Source organism: Colletotrichum truncatum (assembly GCF_014235925.2).
Source record: "Colletotrichum truncatum strain CMES1059 chromosome Unknown Contig_0002, whole genome shotgun sequence".
Taxonomy (NCBI): Eukaryota; Fungi; Ascomycota; class Sordariomycetes; order Glomerellales; family Glomerellaceae; genus Colletotrichum; species Colletotrichum truncatum.
In genome coordinates, this window is record NW_027222399.1 from 1739823 (window position 1) to 1758647 (window position 18825).

Here is an 18825-nt window from a genome sequence, read left to right on the forward strand (position 1 = left end):
GTACTATGTATGTACTCTACGTAGTGTATGCATATACACACACGCCCTTCTGGCAGGGGTTACGGTTATGTTCGGGATGGGGCACGTACTGCTGTACCGATACCCTCATCTGTTGCTGTCCCCACCATCTAACACATCCACCCCACCTTACCCACCCTCTGTGCCTCTGCCCCGCCTCGAGAAATTTTTCTCTTGATCTTATCTGATCTAGCTGGTGGCCGTTTCTGTGTGGACCGAGACTGTCTCCGACGCCGGAGCTATCGCCGAACTGGGTCCGAATAAAGTTATCAGATCCGCCAAGTGAAGCCAGTGCAGCCACCTTCCCTGGAGGAAGCGGTAGGTACGCATGTCAAAACAGCAAGGGATGAACCACACAGAGACCCGTTTCTCGTTAATTCCGAAAACCTGTTGAACACTTTCCATCCAGGACCGAAGCTGGATTGGGGTAGAAAAAAGAGTCATTTCGGAGCTTTTCGTCTTTCATCGCCTACGACCCGAGGTCTTGGCCGCTGCGAGTGCGTGGCGCGGATCAGTATCAACGGGGGATCCCTTCCACCTCCCATGTTCACTTCCATTTCCATCCATCAGCGCTCGATTCATTCCCACCCTTTGGGTACATTTTTGTACCTCGTTTCGCATCTAAGTAAACCCCCCCCCTCCTTTGAGGCTGCCGCAAAGCCAAGACCCAAGTGTACCCCGCCGTCAACCTCCTCTGACCACCGCAACCCTCAAACTGATGATTGACGGTGTGCTGGAGCGATGTCATGGGCCCGGTCCTGGAGCTGCAAGCCGCTTTGGATGCTTGCTCGATAGTCGTCTGGCCCGCAGCCATTGAAGAAAATTTTGAGGCATGGCCTGGCAAGGCAAAAATGGCAACGAGCCGGGGGTTTCCGTTACAAAGTAGGGGTGGCCGGGGTTGCTTTACTGCAGTCGGCTCATGGGATTCGGCATCTTTGTCCAAACGGAGTAGGCGGTGGTGACATAGTCTGCTTGTGAAGCTCCGAGTTCGAAGCTCGCTTCCTCTCCCAACTTTCCACGATCTTTCTCTCTCTCTCGTCGAGGCAGCTTCAAACCTGTGATACCAATTGCGTCCATTCCGAGCAAGCTTAGAGGACGTTTCATACCCATTGATTCTCTGTCACAGCTTGTTTTCTCTTTCCAATCAATTCACGGTACTTTTACAGCTTCACTGAAAGACCTAGCACCGCAGCCATGTCGGCACCCGTCTCTCTCTCCTCCCTCTCCCCCGAGAAGAGCATTATCAAGCTCCCTCACCCATACCACGCCGAATACGCGGTCCAGCGCGCTTTCAACCATGATACCTTTGCCGGCAAGACTGCTGAGGGCGGCCTTCACTTCTACCGCCTAGTCCCTCTTCCCTCCAACTCTAGCGACGCCAAGCAGACCCCCCTCCCCGAGCGTCTGCACAGCGAGAACCTCTACTTCACAGAGCCCGCGGACCTCAAGTCCAGCGAGCTGCCCGCCGACTCCAACAACAGCGCCTGGGCTCGTTCCCGCCGCTCCCCAAGCACCGTCTTCTCCTGGGACGGCAAGACCGCGCCCACTCTCGCACAGGCATGGCTCCTCGTCTACGTCCTCTGGGTCGTTCGCCCATCCGACGAGCTCCAGCGCCTAGAGCTTCGCGGTGCCGGCGCCGCCACCCTCGCTCAGCAGCTCCGTGACGTCCTGCTGGCCATTGAGCACCCCATCCAGAACGAGACCCAGAAGCCCGCCGCCTCTGCCGAGCAGGCCACCGTCGTCCTCCTCCGCAGCGCCTTCTGGCAGGGCGCCGGCTCCCCCTTCGGACCCCGTCCTGTTTGGCTGCCGGCTGAGTCCCCGGCGAGCCTCGAGCGTCCTCTGTCCTCGTACCCCATCACCCCCCTCCAGCACACCATGACCGCCGTCCCGGCCTCTGACCCGGCGAATCCCAACCTTTACCAGCAGGCCTGGCACCCCATCCGCCCGGCCAAGCCTGCGCCGGGTTCCACCGTCTACAGTCGCTGGATTCCTCACCTGCGCGAGACCTTCTCCATGGTCGCGCTCGACTACCACAACCCGGAGCACCTGCGCCTCTTCCACGAGTGGCAGAATGACCCCCGCGTGTCTCAGGGCTGGAACGAGACGGGCACTCTCGACCAGCACCGTGAGTACCTGCGCAAGATCGACGAGGACCCCCACCAATTCGCTATTCTCGCTGCTTGGGAGGACACTTTCTTCGCCTACTTTGAGGTCTACTGGGCCAAGGTTCGTGTTTCCCCACCTTCTCCATTTCCACCGGGGTCGGTCAACAATCAAGTTACTAACACGTGCAATTACAGGAGGACAAGCTGGGAGGTTACTACGACGCACAGGACTGGGATCGCGGCCGCCACTCCCTGGTCGGAGACGTCCGCTTCCGCGGCCCCCACCGCGTGAGCGCCTGGTGGTCGTCGCTGATGCACTTCCTCTACCTCGACGACCCGCGCACCACCTGGGTCGTCGGCGAGCCCAAAAAGACAAACGACACCGTCCTCATGTACGACTTCATGCACGGTTTCGGCCTCGACAAGTTCGTCGACCTGCCTCACAAGCGCAGCGCCTTCGTGCGCTGCTCCCGCGAGCGCTTCTTCCAGCTGTGCCCACTCGGCGAGAACGAGAAGGTCGTCGGTGGTATGCGCCTGGGACTTGTGCCCAAGTTGTAAAATAAGAAAAACGAAGACAGAAAAAAAAAAAAGGATGGTGGGTTGGTGGTGGGGTATTCCCTGGGGTGGATGTGACGAGAGAGTAGTTTGTACGTAAGAAAAGTGCCGGCAGTGATTCCAGTTATTCAATACCAAATGAGAATGTAGAGTTTTTTGTTCAAGAATTATTATTTTTTTTTTTTTTTTTGGAGCACTTTTTGTCTTATCAATCAGAATCATGCTGCTGCATACTATTTACAACGTTCAACTTTCGCCGCACAAATGGAACAATGTCCATCGATTGATGTATTTCATAAAAAGTTATTCCATTTTGTTTTTTTATGTCTAGGCAATTTTGATCTAAACTACCGGACGGACATATCGTCGTCGTCATCATTACTCCCCCTACCCACCAACACCGTAAAACCCAAAAGAACATGAAGGAAAAAAAAAAAAAAGGAAAAAAAAAAAAAAACAACCCAAATTTTTAAACCATCAAAGCAGAGCGTAATATCAGTTGTCGACCTTTCCGAGTCCCATGTGACCCCAGCAGACTGAAACACACATGAATGTTAGCATCATTACACTATACAATATACAGAAGGGTGGTGGTGGGTATGGGGACTCACTATCGAAGCCGAGGTCGTCGCGGAAGTATGATTGCATAACGTCCTCGCCCCACTGGGTACCCGTAGTCGGGCTGCTGGCAACGGCCTTCTTGCCGACGGCAAGGCCAATCATGGGGTCGACGTGACCGAGCTCAGAGAACTTGGGCTGGTGGGTCTGGTTCGTCAGCTTGACCAGCATGAGCTGGTGAACGTTGATGGCAGCCATGTGGCCGTGGTGCATGGCGGTGCCGCAACGCTTGATGCCGGACCACTTGGCGATGTCGCCGACGGCGATGTGGTCGGAGGCGTTGGGGATGTCAGAGGACAGCACAAGGCTGGGGTTGACGTGGATGTAGCCCTCCTCGTCCTTGGCGGCAGCGGGGAAGTAGTCAGTCGACGGCACACTGCGGGAGATGGCCATGACGACCTCGCTGGTAATGAGCTTGTGGCCGTTGGTGAACTCGACCTCGTACCGCGCGCGGCCGCCAGCGGCCGGCGTGTCGAGCTTGCGCGTCTCCTTGACACGGTGGTTGAGGAGCACCTCAACGCCGGCCTCTATGGTCAGCTCGAGGGCCTTGTCTTTGCACTCATCGGAGAGACCCTCGGATGAGAGGAGCTTGTCACGGGAGTGGACGAGGGTGACCTTGCTGTCGGGCTCGACGAGCTTCAGCTCAGCGGCCATCTCGATACCGACGGCACCACCTCCGACGACGACAACGCCGTCGGGGGCATTACGGACGGCGTGGATTTGCTCTTCGGCCTCCAGAAGGAACTGCTTCCTGGTGAGGGATTGTGGCACAACGGGGAACTGTCTGCGAAGGCCGGAGGCGCCAACGAAGAAGTCGTAGGAGTAGTCCTGGGGCTGCTTCGTGACGTGGTCGAGGACGGTTGCCGTCTTGGTGGCCGGGTCAACCTTGCTGACGCTACCTTGGACGAAGCGAACGTTGGGCCGTTGCAGGGCGGGAATATCTTGGAACTTGACCCAGGACTTGGCGGCGTACTTGGGGTCGGCGAAGGCGAGCGGGGAGCCGATCAAGTGGACTAAGAAGGCATGGTCAGCGATCGCGTGGTCAGAGAACTAGACTAGGCCTGGACAGTTTCTCTTACAGAAGCCATCACGCTCGTCGGCAATGGTGATCTCGAGAGGGATCTTGGTGAAGTCGGGGTGGTGCTCGTAGGGGGTGTGAGCGAGACGCGGCGACTCGCCCTTGCTGAGGTCCAGGAGGTTAAGGGCCGTGGACATGCCAGCATACGAAGTGCCGGCGACGAACACCTTGAAGGGGGCGATGGTCGGAAGAGAGCCCATGTTGTCTTCTGTATTATTGAGGCCGGACTGGATAGTCGATTCTACGTCTAAGGCAGGAGAAGAGATGGAAGAGAAAGAACGGCGGGAACAACTAATGAAAGTCTCAAACGACAAAGTATGGTTGGGGAGGCAGGTAGATGCAACAGAAGAGAGCGGCGAGGAGGCAGTTGTAGACGGGAACATGTGTGTACTAGAGAGTAGCAAACACGAAGATAGGGTCCGCCGGAAGCCGAGCGGGCCTGGATCGGAACGGGGTCGGTTTGCGCGAGGGGCATTACTGAGACTGGCTAAACTTGCCCAACAAACTTTACCAAATGCTTTCAACAGGGACCCAGTATCACCCCTCCATGGCTGGGGATAAGAGGGTAGCAACGGGAGGGGCAAGTTCAGCCGAGGACGGGTCCGAAGGAAGAAGCAGCCTGCAGCCGAGACAGCAGGATGAAGGGCAATCTGGATCCGCTGGGCCATGGTCATGGCGATCGAGGGGGCCGGAGAGCGAAACAGCAAAGAGGAGGGGGGGGATACAGCAGCGGAGATGACAGCATTATTGGGTGGACTTGGGCGGCGGAACTTTGGGCTCTTGGGAAGGGATCCTAAGTATGTATTGATGCGACGCTGGAACGTACAGAAATAAAATGGGTAACGGCAGTACACTACGGGAATACCAGGAGGGGATCGGCCAAATTGCTGATGTAGCTGTCCCGTTGAGTTGAAGCGGGTTTTTGGTTAGTTCGGATCCTTTTGGGGGGATTATCAGATGGTCGAGGAGTTAAAGTTATCAGATCCGTCCAAAGGCTGCACGAGCAAGCCACTCCCAGTGCCGGGACAAAAGTCGGTTTCCCTTAGCGGCCTAAAGTGGACTGGCTAGCAGAATCAACCCGTTACATAATGGAGCCAAGTAAAAAAGGTACTATGTAGTACGTGTTCCGGGGCTGCGCCTCCTTCTGAGTGGACGCTTCGATGTGCTAGACGCCAGCAAACTCGGGTTCAATTCTGTTCATCTTCATCAGTTTGGTTTCTTTTTTGGCTGCCGTCCAGCCGTTCAAAGTGATCAGCCTTTGGAGCTACCGGGTCCAAAATCTCGAGGCCGCGGGGCGACTCCATATTGCGACACTTATGCCCAATGGCCTCCCCTAATGTGAATTCTAGCTGGAGCACGCTGAGTGGGTGGGTGTGTAAATGAATGACTTGGTGGGTGGGTGCGACGGTGTGTGGGCGGTAGCAACCCAGATGCGCCATTTTCTACGGAGCTGTCCATTTGAAAAACTCGCCCTGAAAGAAGGGAAAATGTACTTAATGTGTCGACGGGTCTCGTACACTCGCAGGGGAGCAAGGATGCTGCAGTACTGTAGATGTACACTAGAGAGTACTCGCACTTATGAAGGCCTTACTTTATTCGGAAAGGATGCGCCGTCCTCCGCCAAGATAAATTATCTGATCCGGACCCACATACCGGCATCGGCCCCACCATCGCCATCCCTGGTTCCTCGTCGTCCAGTTTCCTCAAACTCTCAACATCAACTACCAATTCTTTGTCCCACTCATGCATCTTCTGCCAGGATATCCGAGGTACATTTCACGTGCGCAATTTGTAACAAAGTACGTATGTCACTGCGTTTGCAGTTCTGGAGACAGGCTGAGCAAGTTAAAAAAAAAAAAAAATAGCCACCTTTGGGTATCGTTCTCCATCTTTCGCTGGATACGCCACGATACTCTCACGCTATCGTATTGCTATCGCGTAGCTATCGCGCACCCTCGGGTTTTCTTAAACGCCGTAGCGGGGTCTTGGCAATGACTTGTACTGTCATCGAGCCTTAACCAGCTGAAAGACCCTTACTAAACTGGGGTAAATGACAGAATAGCTCCTCCATGATGTAAGGTATTCCTAGCTCCGTGAGCCGAGTCTCCGAGATGGTTTTTGCTGCGGCTGCTTGTCCATACTCATGATGAAGCCACTACTTCTTGCCGGCTCTGGCAGAAAGGCGCAACATCTCTGGCTTTGTTTGACAACCCTGGTTCTTGGTGGGAAGCTGCACTACCATGGCTGTAGACCAAGATGTGAGACCGGCAGCAGCCGAACATGCTGTTAATGATACTTCAAATGTCACAGAGCAGGAGCAAACTCCAGTGGCTGCGGGGCAGGGTGTAAGTTGGACAATCGATTTTGCAACCTCGACGTTTCTTTTTTGCTCAGGAGCTAACACGTTTGCTCAGCGTTTCGAAACCTTCTTCAGCTACTTCCGCCTGCTCTTCTACGCCGAACCAACATGGATCGATGTTCTACTCTTCGTCGTGGGCAGCATCACGGCTGCTGCGGCCGGTGTGCCTTTTCCGTTGATGGGAATTCTGTTCGGTCAACTCATTGATGACATGAACGGCGCCTCATGCTCCAGTGCAGTTGGCGACGCCGACACCTTCCAGGCCGCCGTCAACGACAAGGTCCTCACACTCGTTTACATCAGTATCGGCAGCTTTGTGCTGATTTATTGCTATACCACATCCTGGAGTATGTTAAGCCAAAGGCTTGCCCAGCGTTTCCGGGAGAAATACTTTCAGAGTTTGCTGCGACAGGACGCCGGCTTCTTCGAGAACCGACAAGCAGGAGAGGTTTCTTCGCGTCTGAACTCTGATATCCAGACCATTCAGACTGGAGCGTCTGAGAAGGTGGGAATCTTCATTGCAACGATCTCGTTCTTTATTACGGCCTACGTCATCGGCTTCATCAAATATGCCAAGCTCGCGGGTATGCTGGTTTCTCTAATCCCTGCATTCCTGCTCATGTCTATCATCTGCGGTGGATTCGTCCAGAAATGGACCGGAACCATGTCTGATGGCATAGCCAAAGCCTCATCCATCGCATCTGAGGCCCTCTCACATGTCGCCGTGGTCCAAGCCTTTGGGGCTGGACCCCGTTTGGAGGCCAAGTTCTCGTCGCATATGATGCATGCCCAGAAAGAGGGCATCAAAAAGGCCATTGCAGCGGCAACACAGGCCGGCTTCCTGTACTTTCTTGCATATTCCGCCAACGCACTTGCTTATTGGCAGGGAAGCAAGGCCATCTCGGAGACTGTTGCTGGACGAGGTAACGGGACTTCAGTCGGAGACATCTACACTGTCGTGTTCCTCATTGTTGATGGTATGTAGCACAAAGAGCCAACAAGTACCTTTTGTTTACTAACTATATCTATAGCCTGCATCATGCTCGGCACCATTGCGCCTTTGCTACCCCTTTTTGGATCTGCCTCGGCTGCGTTTGTCAAGCTTCGGAAGGACATCGAGTTTCGTTCCGATATTGACTCTGTGACCGAGGACGGCGAGAAGCTGCCCGCTACTATTGAGGGATCAGTTGAATTGCGCGGCGTGACTTTTGCATACCCCTCGCGACCTGACCAGAACGTGCTCAAAAAAGTGTCTCTCGTTTGTCCAGGTGGAAAATACACTGCCATTGTCGGTCTGTCAGGAAGTGGCAAGTCGACAATTGCCGGCTTGGCCACAAGACTTTATGATCCGAAAGAAGGCACTGTTCTTCTAGATGGCCGTGACATCCGGAATTTGAATGTGAGAAATGTGCGCAGTTACATCAGCCTGGTTCAGCAAGAGCCCTCGCTCCTTGACCGCTCCGTCCTCGAAAATATTGCTCTTGGCCTCGTCAATTCTCCAAAGGAGGAACATCAAGGTCTCAAGGCTGCCCTTCACGGGCCTCAACTGGCGCAGCTCGCGGATGATGTGCAGAGAGGCGCCGACCTTGATACTGCAGCTCAGGCGTATGGGCCCGAAGTGGTCGAGATTGCAAAGCTAGTCCAGCATGCCGCGGACCTTGCCGATGCGACCTCCTTTATATATCGTCTCAGACATGGCTTCGGAACGCCTGTTGGTACTGGTGGCAAGCTGGTTAGCGGTGGCCAGACGCAGCGCGTGGCACTCGCCCGAGCTCTCATTCGTGACCCCAAGATCCTAATTCTTGACGAGGCTACTGCAGCGCTGGATTCTGCCAGCGAACATCGAATTCAGACAGCTGTAGAGAGTGTTTCCAAAGGCCGCACCCTGATTTCCATCGCTCATCGTCTTTCTACGATCAAGAACGCCGATAACATTATTGTCATGAACGCCGGCGACATTGTCGAACAAGGAACTCACACCGACTTGATCGCCCGCAACGGAGCCTACGCAAACCTCGTGAGGCTGCAAAATATCCACACGACCGAAGAAGATGTGGCCCCCTCGCGTGCTAGCACGGCAGTCGAATCGTTGGACAACATCGAGATCGAAAAGGGCGGCGTTGATCCCACAGACCTCGCCAAGGCTATCACTGAGGCTGAAGGAAAAGAAACCAAGAAGGACCCCAAGAAGACGGCCGCAGAGGAACTCCTAGCCAGCGGGCTTGACAGTAACAAGTCAGCGTGGCAAGTGACCAAGAAGTTGGGAGGTATGATCCGTCCTCACTCTCTGTGGCTCGTCCTTGCAATGGTCGCCGCCTTCATTGTCGGCTGCACTTACAGCGCTTCCGGAACCATCTTTGGTTATGCCATTGGATCCGCCAGCCCATGCAACTCACCTAGCTACATCTCCAGCAAAGGCTCGTTCTATGCCGGCCTGTTTTTCATGTTAGCCTGTGTTGAACTTGTCGCGAACCTGGCCAGCTGGTCTGCCTTCGGATTTCTCGCCGAGAAGCTGCTGTACCGAATCCGTGTGCTCTCTTTCCGTTCCCTCTTCCAGCAGGAGCTTGAATGGCACCAGTCCGAGAATCGCAATCCCACGACACTTCTTTCAGTCATCACAAAGGACGCGGCTGCCATAGGCGGCTTTAGCGGTTCCATCATGGGCACCATCTTCGCCGTGGTCGTGAACCTCCTTGTTGCAATCATCTATTCGCACATTCTAGCCTGGAGAATCGCTATTGTGTGTCTCGTGATTTTACCTATTCTTCTCGGTTCAGGCATTATGCAAATCCGAGTTCTCTCCAGGTTCGAGGAGAAGCACGCCGGAGCATACGCTCAAGCCGTTGGCATCACCGTCGAGTCCGTCAACTCCATCAAGACCGTCGCTACTCTGTCTCTTGAACATGAAGTTCTGGGCCAGTATAAGCGCGCTCTCAAGGGACCCAAGAAGGAGGTTATCTCTGCCAGCGCCATAGCCAACATTTGGCTGGCCATCGCCAACAGTACGGGCAACATCATCTACGCCTTTGCGTATTGGTGGGGCTCGAAGCAAATCGCAGAGGGCCGGTACACCCAAACGCAGTTCCTCATCATCCTCGTCGCCATGCTTGTTGGCGCTCAGCTCTGGGGCCAAATGTTCAGTCTGGCGCCAGAGGTGACGCGCGCCCGAATGGCTGCATCCAGAATCTTTAGCCTTCTGGACCTTGACAATTCCGAGGCTACTCCTTCAAGCAAAGATACGGATGCCTCTTGTAAGGGCAAGGAGAAGGATGTCGAGGCTCTTGCCGAATCCAAGCCGCGCCCTAGCGCAGGACGAGGCGGCGTAAGCATCAGCTTCAAGAACGTTTCCTTCGCCTATCCCGCCCGCCCTGAGGTCCAGATCCTAGATAACATGTCCTTCACCATCCAGCCAGGCCAATTCTGTGGTCTGGTAGGCCCCTCGGGTGCCGGAAAATCCACCGTAATGGCCATTGTTCAGCGCATGTACACTCCAAGCACCGGCACAGTCGAGATTGACGGCATGGATATCTCCAAGTTCTCAGGCACTGACTTCCGCGACGACATTGCCGTCGTGCCCCAAGATAGCGCCCTCTTCGACGGCAGCGTCAAGTTCAACGTCGGCCTCGGCGCCAGGCCGGGCCAGGACGCATCTGACCAAGAAATCGAAGAGGCATGCCGCCTGGCCAATATCCACGAAACCATCGCTGCTCTGCCCCAGGGATACGATACTGAGTGCGGCCCCAACGGCTCGCAGCTCTCCGGCGGCCAGCGACAGCGCATCGCGATCGCGAGGGCGCTGGTGAGAAAACCCCGCCTGCTGCTCCTGGACGAGAGCACGAGCGCTCTCGACGCGGAGAGTGAAAAGGCTCTGCAGGAAGGTCTGGAGCGCGCGGCCCGCGGCATAACGGTTATCGCCATCGCCCACAGGCTACACACGGTTCGCAAGGCGGACGTCATCTTCGTCGTGGAGGCAGGTGCCGTTGCAGCCAAGGGCCGGCATGAAGAGCTCATGGAGAAGAGTGAGAGCTATCGTCTCAACGCCATGCAGCAGATGCTCGGCCATTAACGGTACCGCGGCAAGACCATTTTTCACTTTTTTTTTTTTTTTTTTTTTCCATGTCCATGCTTTGATGTGTGTATGGTATCGTATCGCATGTATGTATGTATTTATCAAGTGTACGCGGGGGGAGGGAAAGATTTGGATGGTATTATTGCAAGGCGTTATCTTTAGACGGACAGTTCAGAGCATAAATTTCAGACGTCAGAATGCGATCTGTTCGCGACTTTTCATTCTCTGCATGTTTTGGTCCCCCCCTCCCCCCGCAGACCCCGGGGTTTTCACAGCACTCCGTCGCCCCGATGCCTCTCGAGATCATTATGCATGATACCGGACAGTCCGAAATGAGTACTGCTGGCGGTTTCGCGGAGTTTTTAACTCACCGTACGGGTCAGACGAACTCTTTGACCTTCAGGGGGCTGTGAGGCGGGACTTGCATGTTTTACAGTCGCAAGTACGTCGGATTATGCGCCGCCGCCGCCGTCTACAGAGCGGCTAGTCACCATATGGCAAGAGATATATCCCAAACTTCAGATGACACGGAGACAAGGTACTACTATCCAGAAAACAGAATTAGAGAAACGTGTCTGATAATGATGATGATGATACGCTGCCAAAATTGCCAACACCAAGAAAGGATCACGAATTAAAAGAAGGAAAAAATGATACAATTCACAAAGAATGTCACCGTAGATGCAAGGAGAGATGAGGTAGAAGGCTACTGAGCATGCGTTCTAAGGAAACCACTTAAAATTCATAAGCCCAATTTCCATGACAAAAAAGTCTACGCGAGCCTTCAATGCTTGGTTGCGATCCCAAGCCGCGCAAAGGGTTCTATAATCGGCCAAGGCCGCGCCTGACCCTGTCCTGTGACCCCGCGCGATAACGTGACTTGCGTTTCTTCATAAGCCCCTACTTGGGGAAATCCGATATCCTTGCTAGAGAAAACCCATTCCTAAAGTGATGAACCAGAGCAGAACCGAAACGCCGTGAACATTCTGAAGCTGTGTCGTCAGAAGTGTGCAAGCTCACGCTGTCTCGAAACCGCCAAAGGTGTTCTCGCCCGAGTACGTGATGTACAGGAAGCTAGAAGAAAAGTTAGCATGCTGCGACCAGGTTGCGCGGAGGAAGAGGTGAGCATACCCATCTTCGTCCTTGTGCTCTTCGTAGATGCTGCTCATAAGAGCTGCGGTAGGCGGCAGGACTTCATCGACGAAGATAAAGATAGCCTTCTCAGGGGAGAGCTTGATACGCTTGCGGATGACGTAGACAAACTGTCCAACAGTCAAGTCCGCAGGAACGAGGTACTTCTTCTTGTCGATCGTAGCGATGTCAGACTTCTCAACCTTCTCGCAAATAACCTATTAAGAGGATGATGGTTAGCTCGGAGCTTTCAAATGGCTTGCCACTTAGATCGGCGGTGACGGTCGGGGAACGTGGGGCACCGGCGATAACCGCGAAGCTGACGAATGCAGCAGGTGCCGACAACGATGAAGCTTCTCTGCGAACACCGACAAGAACGGCAATGAAAGGGAATACTTACAGGAATACGGTCAGAGTACTTCTGGCGGATACGTTCGGCCTCGGCCTTGCGCTTCTCGAAGGGGTGCTCGTCCTTGAACTTGGATCGCATGATGAAGGTGTTGTCGGTGGGTGATGAGGTAGTTGTGGGTTTCTCAGTGGTTTGCGCCCCGGGGGAGTGCGGGCGACGTTCTAGTTATAGATGGCTAGATGCTTGTGCGAGAAGTGGTGATGACAGATGCGGAAGAAGTATGTAGAAGGGAGAGTTTTAGGTAACGAGGGGCTGTTTGCGAAGGCAGAAGAGGTAAGGCGAGGCAAGGTATGGTCGGTAGGTTGCCGCCTTGGGGTTGCCTTGGGGGTTGGTCAGACACGGGGAATGGGCGGTCACTGAGTGAATGTCTGGCGGCGGGTGGCTCAGGCGGGATGCGTACTGTTTCTGGTACCAAGATAGGCAGGAACCTTAGGAGAGGTACCTCTGCACTGTATGGTTGCGCTGCCTAGGATGGACTTACGGTATGACTAAGCAGACCAGAAGGCGCACTACCAACGCCAGCCCCGCTTCGTCTTCCCCTGTTCACCCAACTGGTCCTTCCTCAGAGGCAGCTCAACCTCTAACAAGGTACCTTATCCTTATCGGATTATCGGAGCGGGGCAAGACACCGATGCCACAGCCAGTCAATCAGTGCAGGTGCACAGGGTACTGTAACAAGATTGGCACTCAGTAGTGCAGGTGACCACTGGCCGGACCACGCCGCCACTTGACGGCTGGCAGACTCGTCCGCCTTTTTGATCTGACAAGCTTGAGTCACTGGAGGCCCTGGCACACTGTCCTTGGTGCCGTTTCTGACTCCCTAACGATCTGTAAAAGTCTCACGGGATTACCGTAGTAATGACCTCCTGATACGTGCACGCTTCTGCTTGTCTGTGCATGAATTTTGTACCAGCCCTCAAAGCCTTGAAGTGCTTTGTCGTCATCGGGGAGACTTGCGATGTTTGCATTGGACGTCCTCGCCTTGACGTCATTCTTCCCCAGTAAGAGGTGACAGTGAAGACTTGGAGAGAGAAGAGTCAAGTACAGCCCACCCTTGCCCGGGGCTGCAATGAAAGATTAGAACAGTTTACAATACATGCCCACACTGTCTGACCTTATCTGTCCAGCTTACTTAATGTGCCCCACTATGGACCTCCGATAACCGACTATGCAGGTGACCGAATGAATCGGACAACAGCCGTAGTCTTTCCCCAGAGATTTCAAAAGCGTTGATTATTCGATACAAGTACTGAAAGGGGAAGGAAGTCTTTTTGAGGAACGGAGCTCCAAGGCCTTACGATCTACAACATGATATGACGAAGGCCTTTAGAAAAGGAAAAGGAACGAAAAATAAAATCATGCCATTGTCCGGCTCACTTCTCATCACTAGACCCTATGTAGCATTTGTAAAGCTCCAGACTCAGACGGCCCGAGGAGTTGGATAATGCTGCCCTGGGGCTCGGCCTCAGGCATGGTGCTCTCCCACTGGCCAGGCATAGACGACCAACTAGCTATGGAAGGCGGTAAGGCGTCTCCGGCGTTCAAGGCGGCAATTTGTTCCTCACCCCACCTTTTGAATCGGCCCCTGGGGACGCAGCTCTCCGTCGTCGTCGCTTCAGTGACCAGGGTCCCGCCTATTGAACGTGGAACGATTGCCGAATTTACTTTTACAGCTGGCCTGACTGGCTCGAACGACGTCCAGTCAGTCCATGATCGCTACCAGTGGCCTTATGCTTCTCAGTCCAAAATAATCATCCGATTTTTCTGTACCCCAAGTCACTCCTTTTCTTTCCCTTTTTAGATTTACTTGTATTTATATCTGTTCTCGTCATGGCGTCTATAAAGAATTCACAGAGGCTGCTTGCACAACTCAGCAGTTCCCGCATCAGCATCGCCAGCCAGCTCCGACAACCGCAATTGGGTCGCAGACTCGTCTCAACCTCCGCAAAGTATCATTCTAAGGGTCAACAGTCCAACCCTGTCTTCACCCGCTTTCTAATTGGAGCAATTGGTATTGCCGCAGCGGCACCCCTCGCCTACAAGATGGTACTGAACCTACCTATATACTCTCCACACACCACCCACCACTGCCGGTGCTTCCGTCTTTCAACATCAATTGCTAACAATCAACGTTGGAATAATGCAGGCCGTTCAGGAACCCTTCGAGCTCGATACCGTATCGCTGGCCGAGCGTGACGCTCTTACCAAGCAGGATGCCGAGATCACTACCGACTCGCCTATGCGCCTGCGCATGGAGAAGTTCATCAAGGAGCAGCAGCAGATTATTGTGAAGGAACTTGAGAGGGTTGATGGAGGCAAGTTCCGCAGAGATGAATGGAGCCGCAAGGAAGGCGGCGGCGGTATCACCTGCGTTCTTCAGGATGGCAACGTCTTCGAGAAGGGCGGTGTTGGTGTTTCCGTCGTCTACGGAACTCTTCCCAAGCCCGCCATTGCCAAGATGCGCGTGAACCACAAGAATCTGGACGACAGCGTCGACGCTCTCCCCTTCTTTGCCGCCGGCCTGAGCATGGTCTTGCATCCCAAGAACCCCATGGCCCCGACTGTTCACCTCAACTACCGCTACTTCGAGACGACACACCCCGACGGCACCTCGAATGCTTGGTGGTTCGGTGGTGGCAGTGACCTGACCCCCTCCTACCTCTTTGACGAGGACGCAGTCCACTTCCATAAGACCTTGAAGGAGACATGCGACGCGCACGACAAGAGCTACTACCCCCGTTTCAAGAAGTGGTGCGACGAGTACTTTTACAACAAGCATCGTAACGAGTGCCGCGGTGTGGGCGGCATCTTCTTCGATGATCTCGATGAGACGGAAAAGGACCGTGAGAACACCTTCGCCTTCATCCAGGACTGCCTTAAGTCTTTCCTGCCCGGCTACATCCCCATCCTTGAGAAGAGGAAGGACATGCCATTCAACGAGCAGGAGAAGGACTGGCAGCAGATTCGCCGCGGCAAGTACGTTGAATTCAACCTGGTCCACGACCGTGGAACCGCCTTCGGCCTAAACACCCCTGGCTCGAGAGTTGAAAGTATCCTGATGAGCTTGCCCCTGACTGCAAGCTGGAAGTACATGCATGAACCGGAACCCAAGAGCCGCGAGCAGCGTCTCGTTGACGTGCTGAGGGCTCCCAAGGAGTGGGTTTAGTTCAAAGCTAGAGGGTTAAAAGGCTTGGGATATGGATCAATGGATGCGAGCGACATTTGCTGTACTACTATGCCCAATTTATGGCGGACATAATGAGATTAGACAAAAGCCATCAGGCGGCAAAACTTCAACAAGAGACTTTTTTCTTCTGTTAATCTTCTGTAGTTTTCTCAGTTGTTTGGTGATGTGTTCCTCCCCTCGCAGGGCGTCTTTGGAGATAGATGCCTCGGCGTTAACGTCCACCCAAACACCAGGATTTGGATTGCATCTCAACTACACATCAACACACTTACCCAACAATCTGCGATACAGAGTTTTGCTTCACTCTGCACCAATTCAGGCAGGACGGCAATAATATGTCACCTCAACCCAACAATTCAACACCGGCAACTCCCCGTGCGGTCCTCACAAGTCTTATTGACACCCTCACGTCAGCTCCCCTTCCCCCCTCGTCGACGTCACCGACAAACGCCGATAACCCCCTCCAAGGACTCCCGCAATCACACCGTCCGCTCCTACTGACCCTCCACGTAATTTTTCCCTCGATAGTCCTCCCTGCCTTGGACCTCCTAGACCGCAATCTCGTTACCCGCGTACTCTTGGACAAAACTACTGTCAGTGACTCTGACAGCTTAATCCCTGCCATTGACCCCGCAGACCTGCACCACCGGCAGTCACAGCAACAACCGTCTGGCGATGACAAGGACGCGGGTGACCGGGGTGTCGAAGACATGACAGCCGGCTCCAGCCGGCGCGAACCCGCCGCATTCCACCTCGTCCGCTCCGTGGCGTCCACCATGTCCCGGCATAACAAGGCCGCCGGCGCAGCCATGGCCTCCGCGACGACTACGTATCTTGTTCAGCTTGATGCGTGGAACTGCACATGCGCCAACTTCGCCTTTGAAGCGTTTCCTGCCACTGGTCAAGCACACGACTTGGAGGTGTTGAGTGCCAACTCAGTGGAGGATTCACATGAGGTAAAACCTCACGAGTGGCAGTTTGGGGGATCAAGCCTGGATGGTATCGATTATGGAGGGGTGCCTTGTTGCAAGCACCTGCTTGCCAGTCTACTCTCAGAGCAGTGGAGGGATGTTCTCGGCAGCTACGTTGCGGAAAGGAGAGTGAACCGGGAGGAGATGGCGGGATTAGTTGCAGACGTATAAGTAATCACAGGAAGAGAGGCGTGGACAACTAGGACCTCAAAAGTCATCTGTTCAAAACATGCTATCATTGTACAAGGCATACTCTTTTCTTGCGAATATGCCTGTTCCCGCCCCGGCCTGCCCTCCTGGACGCCGAGATATTATGACATGCACCCACGGTCCCAATTGTCTATCACGGGTATCAGTCCCCGTGTTTGTGTTCCTATCCGCCTGCCATTGTCACATCCATGTCATCTATTTCTTCTTCTCCTTTGCATCCTTGTCCTTCTCGGATTCCTTGGGCTCGCCGTTGACGCCATTCACCTTATCGTCCTTCTTCTCATCCTTGCTGTTTGCCTCATCCTTCTTGGCTTCTTTCTCCTCCTGCTGCTGTCGGTTCTGGATTTTGTTCTCAATGAGATCGTGGAAGGCCGTAATGGCGCGAATCAAACTGCTGAGGTAGATGGCCATAAGCTGGTCGTTGGTCTTGATGCTCATAGCATGAGTGAGCTCGCCACCGCTCGACTTTTCGTCGCCCTTTGGCGTCGACAGGTTAGGCAGAAGGTTGAAGACGTCCTGGAGGTTGCCCAGGATGGCGTGGTTAACTGGGAGCTGTCCGTCGAGGACTTTCTGGAGGTAGGCACCAATGTCGCGAAGACGGAGGTGCAGTCCTTGGAGGGACTGGAGCTGGTTCGTTATCCGAGTCGACAGAGTGCCGACTGCGACGTCGCGAATATCGCGAAGAAGGTGCTCGACACCAATCTCCTCTGCTTCCTCGGCCTCGATAATCGATGGGGTGTGGACAAAGGTTCTCGACGTAGTTGTACCATCCTGGATGCACTACGTCAGCGATAGGGTCTCCAGCTTAGGTTACTGCAGCACTCACATCCTTGATCTCCTCCACTGCAAAGTATGCATCTGTGGGCACACCTGCTTCCTTCGGTTGTACATCGATAATGACTAGGAGAGGGTTTGGGGTGTAGCGCTTGAAAAGCTCGTTGATCTCCAAATCCGACGCTCGCAGCTTGGGGCCAGAGTGGTACCAGCCGATCAGCTTTTCTCTTGCGTTGACCTTCTTGAACATGTCGTTCATACCCTCAACGTAGTTGTGGTCCAAGAACCACACTGAGGGGTCCTTGTCATCCTCCTCGAATGGTACTGTACGAAATGTCAGCCTCGTGGGGGTAGTCCAGTGATGCCCATAACGACAGGATGATCGTACCTGCGAAACTGTTCGACACACGGACGTTCTTGCCATCGTTGGAGCCCAGGAGGACTCCCACCACTCTACGTTTCGATCCCTTGACTACCGCCCGGTTGTAGTGATCGACAACAGAAAGAAGCACAAGAGGGGCAACGGAGACATTCCGTGTGACGAGAGACAAAGTCTCTGCGGTGGTGGCAGGCATGATAGAGGAGTCTTCGTAGCTTCGTAAGGTCGAATGGATCAGGGTTCGTGACGGATGGAGGGTTGGCGAGGCGGCGGTGATTTGGATGTGATGTAGTGAGTACTGTGAGGTATTGGTGGTGTCGTACTGCTGAGGCTGCCTTCCCACCCAGCTTAGCTACGAATCGGGCTTAGGCGCAAACGAAAGCTCGAGCCTCGCCAAGTCACGTGGTGAAATAGTCAGCAAACGGAATTGATCTCGATTACCTAATCGGATGCACTAGTTGGCTGACAAAGGCAGAAGAAATCACCAGCCACTTGCGGCCTTGCAAAACGCCACAGATGGGGAGCTAGTCCTCCGAGTTTAGTCATCATTCGCGATCAAGATCCCGCGACAACCAAGTCCGGCGTCGGCCCCCTGTTGGATCCATCCTTTGCATGCGTGCCATGCTCACTGAGTAATGAGCTTGACGTCGGATTTATTTCCATCTCAGAACGGGTACTAAGGGGCGCGTCCCAACAAGTGACATCTGAACACGAAGCCTACAAGTGCTTCTCGGAGAATTGCGGGTGACTAGGATGACCCTTAGAGACTCACATGCCGCACCGAATATGTCCTCGAGGCCAAACCTAGCCGAGTGACCTCATACCAAGGCGTCCCATCCGGTGCACCGGGGGCTGGTTTTTTCGACAGCTTCTGAAGGCGTCCCTTATCCGCAAGCTACCTAGCGGTGGTTGCAGCAGTCACGCAGCGCACTTTAGAGGCAGAAATACGTACCTTGTGCTGA

At 54.1% G+C, this 18825-nt stretch overlaps 6 protein-coding genes across 6 annotated transcripts; 3 read left to right on the forward strand and 3 right to left on the reverse strand.

Moving 5' to 3' along the window:
- Positions 1-1212: 1212 nt before the first annotated feature.
- On the forward strand, positions 1213-2681 carry CTRU02_203443 (aerobactin siderophore biosynthesis protein iucb; the record flags this gene model as incomplete). The annotated part of the gene is made up of 2 exons (XM_036724067.1): positions 1213-2244; positions 2319-2681. The coding sequence occupies 2 exons, from the start codon at positions 1213-1215 to the stop codon at positions 2679-2681; spliced, it is 1395 nt and encodes a 464-aa protein (XP_036584181.1).
- A 492-nt stretch (positions 2682-3173) lies between these two features.
- CTRU02_203444 (uncharacterized protein) lies at positions 3174-5042 on the reverse strand (the record flags this gene model as incomplete). The annotated part of the gene is made up of 2 exons (XM_070204207.1): positions 3174-4309; positions 4376-5042. 2 exons carry the CDS (start codon positions 5040-5042, stop codon positions 3174-3176), a joined length of 1803 nt encoding a protein of 600 aa, XP_070061970.1.
- Positions 5043-6614: 1572 nt separating this feature from the next.
- CTRU02_203445 (Leptomycin B resistance protein pmd1-like protein 4) lies at positions 6615-10799 on the forward strand (the record flags this gene model as incomplete). The annotated part of the gene is made up of 3 exons (XM_036724069.1): positions 6615-6711; positions 6769-7710; positions 7765-10799. The coding sequence occupies 3 exons, from the start codon at positions 6615-6617 to the stop codon at positions 10797-10799; spliced, it is 4074 nt and encodes a 1357-aa protein (XP_036584183.1).
- A 1019-nt stretch (positions 10800-11818) lies between these two features.
- CTRU02_203446 (autophagy-related protein 8) lies at positions 11819-12423 on the reverse strand (the record flags this gene model as incomplete). Its single annotated transcript, XM_036724070.1, has 3 exons — positions 11819-11876; positions 11934-12151; positions 12334-12423. 3 exons carry the CDS (start codon positions 12421-12423, stop codon positions 11819-11821), a joined length of 366 nt encoding a protein of 121 aa, XP_036584184.1.
- Positions 12424-14172: 1749 nt separating this feature from the next.
- On the forward strand, positions 14173-16671 carry CTRU02_203447 (oxygen-dependent coproporphyrinogen-III oxidase; the record flags this gene model as incomplete). Its single annotated transcript, XM_036724071.2, has 3 exons — positions 14173-14388; positions 14489-15498; positions 15849-16671. The coding sequence occupies 3 exons, from the start codon at positions 14173-14175 to the stop codon at positions 16669-16671; spliced, it is 2049 nt and encodes a 682-aa protein (XP_036584185.2).
- A 234-nt stretch (positions 16672-16905) lies between these two features.
- On the reverse strand, positions 16906-18059 carry CTRU02_203448 (26s proteasome regulatory subunit rpn-8; the record flags this gene model as incomplete). Its single annotated transcript, XM_036724072.1, has 3 exons — positions 16906-17481; positions 17537-17808; positions 17873-18059. 3 exons carry the CDS (start codon positions 18057-18059, stop codon positions 16906-16908), a joined length of 1035 nt encoding a protein of 344 aa, XP_036584187.1.
- Between the last annotated feature and the right edge of the window lie 766 nt (positions 18060-18825).